The following is a 14,406-nucleotide window of genomic DNA, read 5'->3' as shown; positions in this document are numbered from 1 at the left end:
CATTCCCCTCCAAACAACCAATGTCTTCTACAATAAAATATATCTTCAAATCATGCCCCGTTCAAACAGACTTTTATTGCAGGCAATACTTTTTTCAAATGTGAGGATTTATCATTTCAAACTGCACTTTCTAGAAATACTAAACAATCAAAGAAAAGCAACAGCAATCTCCGCCACCCTTCAAAGATGTTTTTGTTCCTATCTCACTTCGGGGAATTGAGGGGAGACCTACTGCTAATTTCTATTTTTAGGAACTTTCATATTTCCATCTGCTGAAAATAAAATGAAACATTTGAAGGTGTTGCATCAAGTGCTACTTGATTTTTCCTTTTTTTTTCTTGCAACATTTTCCAGCGCAACACTTCAGCTTCTGAACTACAAATATGTTTAAAAGTAAACACAATACATAGTGGGTGTCTAAACTACAAGTTCGGCAAAACTACAGGCTAAAAATTTAAATATAGATATAAAATTTCAACTCTCTTCAAGGTTTCACAGTGGCCACAGATTCAGAAGAAACATATTATTAGCACTCCCTTACAGTAAGGGAAAGGTTTTATGTTCCTTCTGTATTGACACTCTCCAGCGATTTATTCCACTTCCTGTGCTACTTTGAGTTTTGCTAGCAAAAACATTTAGCTTTGCTGTGCAGCGAACCATAGATGAACCAGTCTGGTCGAGTAACAAAAACGTTACAATACAGATTACTCTTCATCAAGTCTACCTCCTAAGTCAGTTCACCTATACCCAGAAAAAGACATACATAATAAGGCAGAGACCTAGAGTAAACTGTCACTAGACATCAAATTCCAGTCAACCACAGCCTGTATGAAAGTAAAAAAAAAAATAATAATAATAATTGCAGAGAAAAATAAAAGGACCAGCAAACTTCTAAGAGAATAGAGTCAGACAGACAAGAATGAAAGGAAGGGGCACCAAGTGAATACAGGTTTTGGCCACGTAACACAATCTGATATCTAAACTGTATAAATAGTATTAACTATTTGTTGCACAAATGTATTGAAAAAGTTATTTTGTTTCCACATAGCATGCAACTGGTACAGCCATACTTACCATCACTTTTCCCATCTTGTTTCGGATAGCAGTTATAGAACATGCCTTTTCCATCATGGGTCCATGCCATGCAACTGAATTTAACTCTCTCCAGTGTATCTGGAAGTTCCTCAGGACCTTCCACTTTCATAAACTTGATAGTAACCCAATCAGAACCACTGGAACTCAAACCATATGCAAAGTATTCACCATCTTCACTGAATGCATAGCCTAGAAAATTGGAACCAAACAAGACGCAGTAAGAAGCAGCACAAGGAATCAGTGTTTTCAATAAAAAAATGTTTGCTATTTTCCCACATGGCTTTTTACTATTTACTACATGCTAGTCAAATCTCAGCAAAAGAGAGGTTAAAAGCAGTTAAAAGGACTGTGGCTCACTGAGCACCAAGAGGATTTATTTTCTAAAAGACAGTGCAAGCAACTACATCAACTATAATTTGGGATTTGCAGTACTTTTCCTACATTGGGCTTCTCAAATAGCTTGCAGATTCATGTTTAGCCATGTGTACTCAGGAAGTACGTTTAGTAGCATCACTAGTACTCAGCATGTGATGTACAATTTGGGCAACAGTTCTTCCCTGAAGTTGGTGGTTAGGATAGAGACTGAAAATGCACATAGCAAGAGACCACAAAGAGAGGTTCTAAAACAGTAACAGCACAACAGAAGTTGAAGTGAATTGAAATGCAAAAAATACAACCTGGAATAAAGAAATTACTGCCTCAATATTGCAATCACTGAAAACTAGACCCCGTAAAACCATCAAAACTGAATTCCCCACTACAAAACAAATGATTCACTGCCATAATGTCAGCTAAAACCTCTGAGATATATGCAATTCTATCCAAACTTTGAATATGATTCTGAAAAAAATTCAGAAGAGTTTCCACTGTAGCTGACAAGAATCAAATTCACTTCTGCAAATCAACTCAACTGAAGAGACTGAATTATCACAAGCCTATCAAGACCTGAAAGTAACTACTGAAAAAAAAAACCCCACTTAATAGCAATTTCAGGTTTAAGACACACCACTCTGGCACCCTAACATATTATCTCCCCCTAAGAACAAGGGCGGTCATTCTGATTCTGAACAGATTCCATATAGCAGTCTTCAGAAGAAACAAGATGCCCACAAGAGCAACACAAGCACATCTATTTCCTGCAAGTATTCTTCCAGCTTCTGACCATTTCTAGGAGACTTCTTTTCCATGAAGCAATTTGTTAATCATCGTCAGCAGGTGCCTCCCCTTGACCTTCTCCAACTTCCTTTTAAACCCACAGTAAGCCTCCTGTATCAACAACATCAACTGTTGTTGTTGTCCAAATCTACTACTTCCAGGATGAACAACCACCTTCTTTTCTTTGGACTCATCAAATGAAGACACCGGGAGCTATCCTCTCGTTCTCAAAATAGAAAAAAAATCATGAATAATTGAGCCCTTTGCACTCTCTCCATCCTACTTAATGCCATACAGGATTTTGTAACCTGCTATCATATCCCTGCTAAGTTATCACTTTGCCAGACTGATCAATCTGGGTTCATTCACCTGTTTCTGACCTTTGCTCCAAACCTCTGATTGTTCCAATTGCCCTTCTCTAAACTATATTTCAGAGCCCCTTTTTGAGAGTTGACCAGGCTGGCACTGTATTTAATATTCAAATGCTACTGCATAAACCCCTAGGTTGCAAATATAATGTTTTCTGTTATCTTCTCTGTTTCTTTCTTAACAAGTTCTGACATCCAGTGTCTTTATCTTGGCTGCGACAAGGAACCAAGGCAACAGTGTCATGGAATTTTCTACTATAAATCAAGAACTCTTCCGAAGTAGTCATGGTCAGCTCAGAATCCCGTCCATCCATTTCTCTCCAAATGAGATCAAGATTCTGTGTCCCCTGTGCATCATTAATTTATCTAATTCCTGCATCTTTTCACAGTCATTCTTCAGTCTTCACATGGGATAACTCCATGTTATCATCAAACTCTCCCACCTTCCTGCTCACTCCTTTTTCTAGATATACGGGAATATATAGAACAGCCCAAATCCTTTCACAGTTTTTGAGAGAGCTGCACTGGTGATTTTCTACTTTGAGAGCTGGACAGTTATTCCTGTCCCTGTCTTTACATTTTTTATTTATTTATTTTAAATCGATGCCAGGATTTCCACCTCTTGTTCCATGGCGGCCTTCCCTCCAGTTACATTTAGAAAGAGACTTTGTTATAAGCCTTCTAGAAACACAGCATGAACCTGATCTGATATCCATACTTCAACGGCAGGACTTCTCTCTGAAAAAGCCATATTGACTCTTTTTGATTAGATTATACTCAATGTGTCTCCTAATTCTGTCCTTTGTGCAGTCTTCATCAATTAGTTTTGCAAGACTTCGAAGGCTTCTAGATTTAAAAGCCTTGCTTCTGCAATAAGCTAACAAGGAGTGGGAAAACGGACAGCTAACATGAGTTAGCTGTGAACACAAGTGATCTTGTGATTCTCACAGAAGCTAACACTATGCTACTTCATGCTCTCTTACCTTATCTTGCTGGCTCGTATTAAAAAACACAAACTAAATTTTTAAGATAATTAGTTAATAAAAGTTCATAAACCTTTTTCCTAGCTACAGAAAGCCTTAAGATATGTACATATTTCAGCGGAATACATTCCAGATTAATGAAAAAAGATATGGCAAAAATAAATCATGTTAATTATGAATATAACATAGACTTAAGTGTTCTTCTGAAAGGCTATACAAAATACATACGGCTACTGTGATTACTTTGACGCTAACAAGCCACTCCAGCTGAACTTTTTTTTTTTTTTTTAAAAACACATGAAGAGTTGCAAACTACTTCTAACTACTGAAGACCCAGACTTGTTCAGGAGCAACTGCTGTGTCACCAACCTCGTAAAGCCACAGTGCCATCATCAGAAAGCTTATTTGGATCAAGAAAAACTTTGGCATCAGCATCCAAGGAGTCTTGTACATATAAAACTCGCTGGTTCTGTAGTCCTGTATTGTAGAAGTGAAAGTACCTAAAAGAACAAAAGAGGGCAAAATGATTATGAAGAACTCAGGTTTTTCAATTAGACTAGCAAGAAAAACTTGCATTAGATTGTCATGAAGTGAATAAAAGATGAGTAAATAGGGAAATACAAGCATCACAGTAGAATAGGAACCATGGCTTCCCCTGTGACCCATCAGAGTTGATGATGCACTTTGGCACAAAGGAGGCCCAGACACTATTTCTAGGCCTCTGATGACAAAAGGAATTCCAGCCCAATGAGATATATATATTATATGAAGGAGAATATAGGGTGTATCTAAAACATCTTTAGCTAGCAGCTAAAAGCTGCATATACCACAGTGCACTTCAACCAAAGCAAAATGTTCTAAGCTCCACATAACTGTCTACATTAAAAAGCCCTGCCAGCCTCAGCATTTCTCAGGTTCCCATCTCCTATATTCTAAACTTTGTCATTCACATGGCTGCTTTCAATCTGTATTGGGTGGTGACAGTTCGAACAAAACATCTGAGGTTGTTTCATCTGTATTTCCCAAGATCTGTATCATCATGTGTGTTCTGAAAGAGCTGTAGGAACAGAGAATTACCAAATTCTCTCCAGTGACAGATACTGTTCACATTAGAAGATGCTACAGAGAATAAAGAAATTAGTAACATTAATCTTTGTAATCCACAGGTACTATAGTTTCCTTTCTGTCAATGGTTTACAGGCAGGTTCGGCCCAGTTCCATGACTAATGGGGCAGGGGACCCATGGACCCCACTATGACACTTTCTTAAATAACTTGTCTGAGTTCTACTACACAAGTCTGAATTCAACAGCAGCTTCACCTAGGAGAGCAGGGGAACAAACCAAATTCAAATCCGAACACAAGCCTAAGAATTTCCTAAGAATGTCTAGTACTAGGATACAGGCATGGGAAGCTGGAAAACCAAGAAGGGATTACACTTGCAAAGGCCTGGTTAACAATCTGAACCTGGAATACGTTGAAATACTAATGGTATGCTCAATGAGTGACAAAACAGAAAGATTCAAAGGCGCAGAAGGTGGTAAGTAACGTTCTATTTGATGATACATTTCCTAACCAAGAACCCCCTTAATCTCTTAAAACAGAATACGGAGTTTAGGGGCACGATTTTTAAACCACTATGATTTAAGCTCAGCACAAGCCAATCAATGGAGTAACACTCCAACTAAAAAGACATCTATTAAAATCAAAGTAAAGTGTCATAAATTGAAGCACATTAAGTTCCTGGCATAATTGCTCTTTCTGGAGGACAGTCAGATGCAACAAATTAAGAATTTTTTTTTTTTAATCTCTAGAGGAGACTATATTCATCGCTGCTATGAACACTTCTGCAACATCAAATATGATGAGCATGAGTAACCACAGCTGAACACCCCTGCACTGCACAGGGAGAACAGCTTAGAGAATCCAGAGCCATCACTGAGCAAGCCTGCTCCAGAATCAGATTTGGCACACTTACATGTGCAGTAGCATCATGTACGAACTATAAGCTTTTCCTGACTTGCTCAACAGGGCTTACTTCCGTGGATACAGCTCTGTTCTACAACAGCTTCACTGCTTCTGGGCTTAAACTTAACATGTTTACAAGATGGCGTGCTGCATCACGTAAGTGCCATATCAACATCAGGTCCCCACAATATACAAAAAAAACCCCAAAAAACAAAAAGCAAACAGAGCTCTTCCTCCCCACCCCCCAAAACCAAACCAAAACACACACAGTGTAATTTCCCTCCATTAATAACAAGAATCTATGCCCTCTCTCACAGCATAGGACAGGTAACTAAAGAGCTGCAGATCTCTCTCAATACTAATACAGAAGTCTTAAGGTTATTGAGGTATCTTTTGCTCTTTCCTGTGGATAACAGTGAAAACATGCCTGGTATACATAGGTGCTCCCTTAACAAATATCTAATTAATTGATATTACTAGAACAGACTACTCTTGTTTGGATTTAGTGAATATTTAGAACAACATGTACCTGACAGATTTATGCTTTATCTAGGATGAAGTGCCTTTAACTGGCAGTGATAAACTCTCAAAGAAACTCCTCAGAGTTTTATTTTTACAGCAGTTCTCCTACATTGTAGTTTGAGTTTTGATAAATTCACTGTTCTTATTAAAAAGATGATAAGTGCACAAGAAGATAATATGACTGGGAATTGCAGACACTCTAGCATCTTGTGCTCTACATCATGCAACCACGTATATTAAATACCAGCTTAAACACATACCTTTCCTAGTTCCCAACAATAAAGGAATAAATGCAAGTATAGCTTATAATTTATCTAACTTGTATTTGCTTTTGATCTGCTCCACATTCATCTATGTCACCCACAAAGACATTCCTCACGTACCTTTTTCCTTTCTTGAAGTGGCAACTGTACTTAGGATAATCATAGAGTTCAGTCATTCGTTCTTTGAATAGTCCTCTGACAGAACACTGCTCAAGAAAGGGTACTGTAAGCTTGTTCTGAGCCTCCACAAATGCCTGAAAGAAAATAATACGCCCCCAAAAGTACATTAGTTCAAGTAGAAGTGCGTACTTCATACAGTAAACGCTATTTTCTGATGCAATTCATCACAGACATTCTTTCTCCCCATGTAGGGTGTGTAGAGTTACATCTGAACAATGCAGGTAAATATGTGAGATTATTACAGTATTGCAGCAGTTAATAAGACTGATTCTATACCTTGAATTACCTTTCTCAAGGACACACATTAGGGTAATCAGCGATCAGGCCAAAGACCAGCCAGATTCCTGCCACTCCCTTTTAACAACAAAACACGGAAGTTCGTTCTTTTAAAAATTCTTAGCTTTATTGCTACCATTTAAGGAAATATAAGTTACAGAAAACACCTAGGAAAAAATCACCTTCACTTACTTCACCACAAATATACAACACTCCAGTACTCCATGGCAGATAAATTAGAAAATCGATAATGAACTGAGTGTCTCTTGCCCAAAGATGTAACTGTCACTTCAGGGGCTGTGAAAAGCTAGATGATGATACGAACTGTCATGTGCACCATCTGTTCATTCTATTACCATAACACTTTGGATTACTAGCCCCAGTCAGTATTTCTTGGAAAGCTCAATGAGCTGTCCTTTTCAAGAACAGATGAGGCATTTTTCCCCATCCGAAGATAAATTCTCAGTTACAAAAGAGAAACATATGTAAACTCTGGGAAGAGAACATTAAGGGGTCTGGTTTCCTTAGAACACTCCACCTCACAGATGCAAGCACTCAACTCCAGTGGCCAAAACTGTTGCCACTTCAGCTGTTTTTTTAGAGGCCACCACTCCCATGACATGGATGGAAAAAATGGTGCTATGCTGGTGTTTCATCAGACCTACTTTCAACACAGTGCATTAACATAAAATTAATACCTAACATCTTAAGGCAACATGCTGTGAAACACAGCTGTTTGGAAGCAGACATGCAGACTCTGTCATTAATATAAGCTAGAAAGGATAGGGCACAGTGCACATACGCTGTAACTCACAGCCAGGCTTTCCAGTGACAGCTGCAGTACCATGCACAAGCCATCCTTTAGCTGTCACTGTAATGTAGCAACCTGAAATGCTGAACTCCATCACCTGCTTAACACAGGTTTCCTCCCCAGTTCCTTTGAATAAGGTTATTATTTCTACCCATCCTGAATGTTATGAAGCAGGTGATCAGTGCATAGTAATATCTGAGTTGTATTTCACTGTAGGGCATGACCTATGGGAGCAGGTGGGCTACAAACCATACTGCACAGCCTGTGTTTTACAGCTCTTCAGGAAAGACAGCTGCTAGACAAAGCACCTGACACACATTTACCAATTGCTGTCAATCTTCACCCATCTATCGATTCTTCAGGTGAAAAAGAGGAAAGAACAGTACAAAGTTGTCTGTTAGTAGCATTTTACAGACATTTCACACAGTGAGAAGTGGCTCCATCAGGCATGGAGGTTAACAGACTCATTCGCCCCGCTGCCACAGTCGTGCATGGCCAAGAGCTGCATTACATGCCAAGCACAGTTTTCAGAGACTTGTCAGGCTAAATGATAAGGGAAAAAGTGCATTAATTTCAGTCACTCTCCATTTGGAAGATATTTGTTCATGTCCAACAAAGCATACAGAAACTGATAAGCTTTAAACACAAGTGCAAAATTAGTAATGCTCTAAGTGCTAAGTGCAGAAATGCATTAGTTTAAGAACTTATGGGCTGGCTACATGCAATTCACCACTAAAGGATGACACAGAAAAACAACAGCTATAGCACTGAAAAGGGAAAGATACAAAAGAAGGTTAAAAATGATGATTTATGGACCTCTACTCAAAAGTAGACTCCATACATCAGTGAGGACTCTGTCAGGAAATTATCCCCCAAGAAGGAAGAATGAAAGAGGGGAAACCTTTGCCAGGGGAGGGCTGATTTTTCTCTCTGTTCTCCCTCTGAGGATCAAACTGACAAAGGCAGCTTTAACATCCAGCACAGGAGCACAGCACATCCCAGTGGTAAGCCAAAACATTGCTCCACTCAGAACACGGTGCAGCCTTTGCCTTGCACTGCTGTAACAACATTCCCAGCCTCCATCAGAAGACAAAAAGAACTTAAATCTACCAAAGAATCACATAGACCTGATCTGTTTTCTCTAAATGGAAATATGGGAATTTCAAAGAGCACAGACAGCACATACCATGAAAGCTAACTACTCAAAGTGCTGTGACATTCTCAGAGAAAAAAATATGTATATATATATATATAAAATCACCAACATACTGGACAGGCAAAAGCACTTTGCAGTGGCATTTAGTGGAAAGAAACTGGCAAAGATCCCTGTTCCCTATATTAATAACGTAGTAAAAAAACAAAACAGTAACATTGCTGTAGAGTATACTGAGACTGCGTGTTACTCACTTTTAACTGCAGTCACACTTTTACCACGTCTGCTTTACCTCTGGCATACAGAGAGGAGATACAAGCTTCTCCTTGCAAGTGGTCATTGCACAACAACGCACTTACAAATTAACTGTTGCACTCAAGTGAATTATTAGTAATTTTGTTTTTAAAGAAATTTCAAACTTTTTTTTTTTTTACCACTTCCACTTGGTGTGCACGAAGGATTAAAAGACTACTTATAAAAGGGAAAATCATCACTGTCTAAAAAAGGAGGTAGGAATTAAAGATTTTTGAAAGACATTCTGTCCAATTTGGAATTTGTTCTTCATTGCTTGATCACAGGACTGCATTCACATTCAAAAGGCAATACATATTTGAAATACTGCTCTACAGGAACAGATGTTACCAATAGAACTCTCACAGCAGACAATTCCGTCAACCATGCTGAGTTGAACAGATGCCAACCAAGCATACAGAACTAACAGCAATTGTCCATACATTCTCATGAACCTACAGATTAAATACTTCATCTGTTGAAATCTACACCTGACAAACTAACAGCAGCCTTGACCCAGAAGAACAGAAAAAGAGTTAAAGCAAGGCATATACTTGCATGTTTCAGAAAATAAGGTAATTGTGAAAAGCAAAGGTGGTAGTAAGGCCAGAGTTGTTCTACTCAAGGCTGAAGTGTTTAACAATCACTTGAGCAGGTCAACTGCTATTTTAAAAAAGTTTATATTTAAATTCCATATGAAAAAAACAAATGCCACTTTTTTTTTAACCATGCTTTGTTACAATCAATCAGCTACATGCTACTATGCTATTCTCTTGACAAGATGATTTCTATCCAAGAAGAAAATTACCAAAGGCATTCACAGTATATTTTCCATGGAGAAGTCTTGGGATGTAAATTGTTTTTTAAAATATCACCAGTCTTTGTTATTAATCCATAAAGAATTTACAGTTCATTTAATAGTTACTTCCCAAAATCTCTATTTGTATCTTAGTGAAAGACAGTTTGGTCCAACTCCTACAAGACTGCATGTACCTTGTATCAAATGCTCCAAAATACAACTAAGAAAATTTCTGGTGGCTTGCTCCTTAGCGCTTTCATCTTTACTAAAGCAAAACTCAAAGTGTAGCTGCAAAATTATCAAAAAGGTGAATAAAAACTGATGAGTTATAACTGCAAATCCATTTAATCTTAGTTTTGAGAGTTTCTGTTCTAATCTCAATCCAAACATACACACCAGTTCATAGTACCACAAGTAAACTGTCTGCTACACAACTGCTGCTTTATTATCCCTTCTCCGTCCCTCATGTCTGAAATGCTACACGTTCCTGTCTACAAAGCTGTTCTAGTGAGCAAAGGTATTGTATACAACTGACTGACATACAGTAGCAAAAGACTAAAATATAGCTTACATCCCACAAAGCATAAAACAAGCCAAGAAGTTCAAGAAATCCAACCAAGCCAAACCCAAGACACTAGAAGTGTGGTTTTGCAACTGTGACTTAGGTCATCAACAGAAGATCTTTACTAGAGTACCAGAACATTTCAAACGAGCCAAAAAAATCTTCCTCAGTTTGTCTTAAAGGTAAACGGCTGAACAGTACTAGAGCAGAAACCCAGCTTTTGCCCTTTTTTCTCCCAGGTAAGACAGGACTTTCCTCCTCTAATCAGGGGCTTGGCTTCTACTTACATGCCTGCGGAAGGGATTTTTAGTTGCTTGTAACTGCGCATAACTACATCCACCAAGAACATACAAGCAAAAAAAAAAAAGACATACTAATACATAGAGCACAGCATGGAAGCACGTTACTTGATGGTTGGCTTTGTCAGCTCAAAGACTGTGCATTTGACAAGAAGCAGCACCGGCTACCCACCTGTAGGTTTCTGTTTTTTACGGAAGCTATACGCACTGGTAACCTGACTGAAAGATCTCTAGACCTATTGGACTTTAATGAAAAGTATCTTGTGTGCTGCTAGAGAAGGAAATATCTCATTCTTAGATCCAACTATCATGTGGACTTTGGTGAGCTGAATTAAGCATGTGTTCCACTACAAAACTCATTTACCTAAAGGCTTCATCCCCAGAACATCACCTTGTGATGGCTATACCGATGCAAGAAAGGGACAAAAACATTCCAATCAGTGCAAGAATGAGATGGAGGTCAGAGAAAGCACAGAACCAAGCAATCTAATGGAAATTTACAAAATACAGTGGATTAGGTACAGTGCCATCTACACTCTAATATCACTAGAGAAACACCTGATTAAGCCAATTACAAAAAGAAAAATCACACAGATTAGACAAAGCAAAAATGGCTGTGATTCTTTGCAAGCATTTTGGATCATTTCTTTCCATCCCAGTCCTATTAAACCTACAGTATGCATCAATTAGAACCGTGAGCATTCCATAGTTGAAACCAGTATCATTTGCTTGTTCTTTTTACTCGGTGCTTCAAGAAATATAAACTATGTTTCACCAATTCATGTCAGCTTAAAGTAATGCCAGTCATGACCACTCCAGCGGTTGACTATTTCTGCTTTGTCAAGAATTCTGAAGTAGAATCCAACGTAACTGCCTTGCTATTCAACAGCACACACAGAACACTTTCGACTGTTCTCATCTGAGAAAAGATCCGTAACTTTACAAATGAAGTTCAGCCTTTGCTCTTAGCATAAACTAGAATTTTCATTGTTTACAACACGCTTGATTTGCATAGGTGTAACAGGGACTGAATAGGAGTTCTTTCACTGCAGATGAGCATGAACGTCAGAGCAATTCTTCTAGTTAAGTATTTAATATGTGGAAAAATAAAGTTAGCCTATTGGTGGGGGGTATACATTGGACATTTGACCTTTCCCCAAAATAGATAGAAGTGTGAGATATTACATAGCGCATAAATAGAGCGCAGGACTCAGAGGAAGTGCAGGAAAAGATGCAGGTCTCAAGATCAGTGACTTAAAGGCTTGAGAAGTCTACAAAGCACACTCCAAATTCCCTCTGAACTCAGTACAGTCATTCAATTGTCCCCGTACCAGGGTCTGGTTATTGCTGGATCTGGTAAGTACAGAACGCTTATTCCGCAGGACTCCTGCAGAACAATCTGAATAACATAGAGATAAAACCATTAAAAAAAAACTAGTACGAAAGAGCAGCTGTCAGCAATCTCTGCTGTACAGCACAAGAAAGTGAGTAATAGATCAAATGAAAAAGGCTTAGTGCTTCAAGACTCTTTTCTGACCCCTGTAAATGAAGAAGGAAAGCAAAATACTCACTGTCTTCGTTCTGTAACTCCTGAGACACAGCAAAAAGATGACCTACTTAAGTACTTAGACACACAGGAACTCTATCCACTTTTTGCATCATTCTACTACAATATTGCTAAATTGTGTGTTTTTTGGAGTGCAGGCAAGTATGATGTAGCAGAATTTTCATTCCACCAAAATGATACCTTGTGCCTGGGTGGCTTCACTTTTACAAGGATGTTGCAATTCCCCATTCCTTTTTTTTTTTTTTTGTCTACTATACATAAACTACAACCTCTGTAGGAGATTCACCTGCCTTCAACCATTCTTCCCCAACCTAGTCACAGTGTGTGGCAAAAGCAGTGACACAAAAAGCGACATCTTGGCATTTTCACAGTCCCACCTCTCCTTCACAGGGCTCTGAAAGCCACTTGAATGGGTGGGTATTTACACGGCTGTCATAAAAGAAAGACATAACCATGCCTCCCTACGCATATATCCCTCTCAATGTAATACAAAACTATCCTAAGCGTATCATTTCTTAAGTGCACCAGAATCAAAACATCAAAATACTCCAGACTTACTACATGTATAATTTTCATTGCCAACGTCCATGGCCGAATTTTTCTCTACAACACAATCCCCAAATAACCTTTTAAATACAGGTGAGTATTTATAAATCCTAGATACACATTTACAGGTAGGGAATGGGATACTGTGTATGTTTTTATCTTAGTCTTAACTGCTACAGTAAATTCTATTTAATAATCTTGTAATTCATCAAAACGTCATTATGCTAAGCAACTATGAGTGACTCTAAAAGGAATCTCACTGATAGAAAGATACCTTGCACAATTATTTTTAAAAGGAACAACTAGCCCTCCATCTTCTTCCCAACACAATCACATCAGTAGATAGAAGCTAGAGTTGTAGCTCTGTAACTACAGCTGTCAGAAAGGTATTAGCCATTCTAAGGGAACAACCCCCTCCCACTCCACTACCACCTACAACTTCTTGCCATTGCCCTTGCAGCTCCCTGTGCCACGACCATTGGAGGAACTGGCTCACAGACACACTTCATTATTTTTCAGGGCTCTCTCAGTGAAAGACCAGCTCCAGTAGCAGAGTCTAGCTATACAAGATCACACACTGAAAATACTGCAATATCTATAATAAAAGCCATTACCAAAGCCTAAATTGAGGAGGAGTAACTTTAAAACACACAAAATGTATTTGCATGCTTGTCACTGTAAGAAGGAGGAAAGGCAAACGAAAAGCTTTCTTTCTTCCCTTTCTGACTTGTTTCAATATGGCAATTTTAGATGTACTTAGGACAGAAGGCAAAGTGATCTAAAAACAGAGCATTTCCCTTCAGTGTTATAGTGCAACTTTGAAAACTGACTTACTGAAGAAAACAGTGCATGACAAACAGGGCCTTAGTTCTCCAAATTGTGCAACCTTGGTTATACCCACCTTAACACAAAGGTGCAAAATAACAGTATTGCTCTGTTGGCACCTTAAAGCCTCAGGTATACTACATTACACCTACATTCACGATGGTAAGCTTTTTAAAACTATTGACAGGTCTGCTAAAAACAGAATACATACACATAGCCTACAAGAGATCTATGTTGGAACAGCCATTTCTGTACAAAGAAAAGTTACCTTTGTCTGCTCACTGTCAGGATCTTCAAGCCAGCAATACGGGTCACTGATTTTATGTCCATGGTAATCCAATACCTGAATTTATAAGAGACAATATTTTAAAAAGAAAAAAAGACATTTATACAAGTAAACTATTTATCAGAGAATGAGCTACACTGAAACAAAATTTATTTGGGATTTCAACAAAAGCACATAGTGCTAAGAAGTAAAAGAGAACACCAGCATCTTGCTCTTAGCTGAGTTGCTAATTTTATCATTTTTTGCTGGAGGAACTAAGGCAGCAGTAATCCTTAGGAAAAAAAACCAAAAAAAACCAAAAAAAAAACACAGAGCACCAGACAAATGCACAGGACAAACTAATTCTTCCCAGAAGAAACAAGACCTCCTCCAAATCCAGATGCTCAAGTGAAATCCCAAAACCTGATAACTGGATGCACCTAAAAGTGTAAATTCAGGTTCTGCCCCCTTCTGCTAAT

At 38.4% G+C, this 14,406-nt stretch overlaps 1 protein-coding gene across 3 annotated transcripts in view; it reads right to left on the bottom strand.

Annotated features, from left to right (window-relative positions):
• Positions 1-14,406, bottom strand: part of PREP (prolyl endopeptidase) — a 103,487-nt gene that overhangs the window by 88,161 nt on the left and 920 nt on the right. For all 3 annotated transcript variants that reach the window (XR_002436681.1, XM_021390980.1, XM_021390981.1), the window contains exons 2-5: positions 13,931-14,005; positions 6,474-6,607; positions 3,971-4,101; positions 1,075-1,284 (exon numbers count right to left, since the gene is read on the bottom strand). Coding sequence is in view for 2 of the 3 variants with exons in the window: in XM_021390980.1 (XP_021246655.1) it covers positions 1,075-1,284; positions 3,971-4,101; positions 6,474-6,607; positions 13,931-14,005 (550 nt within the window). In the remaining variant the exon portion in view is untranslated. The remainder of the gene's footprint in view (positions 1-1,074; positions 1,285-3,970; positions 4,102-6,473; positions 6,608-13,930; positions 14,006-14,406) is intronic.

Source organism: Numida meleagris, chromosome 3, assembly GCF_002078875.1.
Source record: "Numida meleagris isolate 19003 breed g44 Domestic line chromosome 3, NumMel1.0, whole genome shotgun sequence".
Taxonomy (NCBI): Eukaryota; Metazoa; Chordata; class Aves; order Galliformes; family Numididae; genus Numida; species Numida meleagris.
Note: the sequence above shows the minus strand (reverse complement) of the source record. Positions and strands in the feature narration are given on the sequence as shown.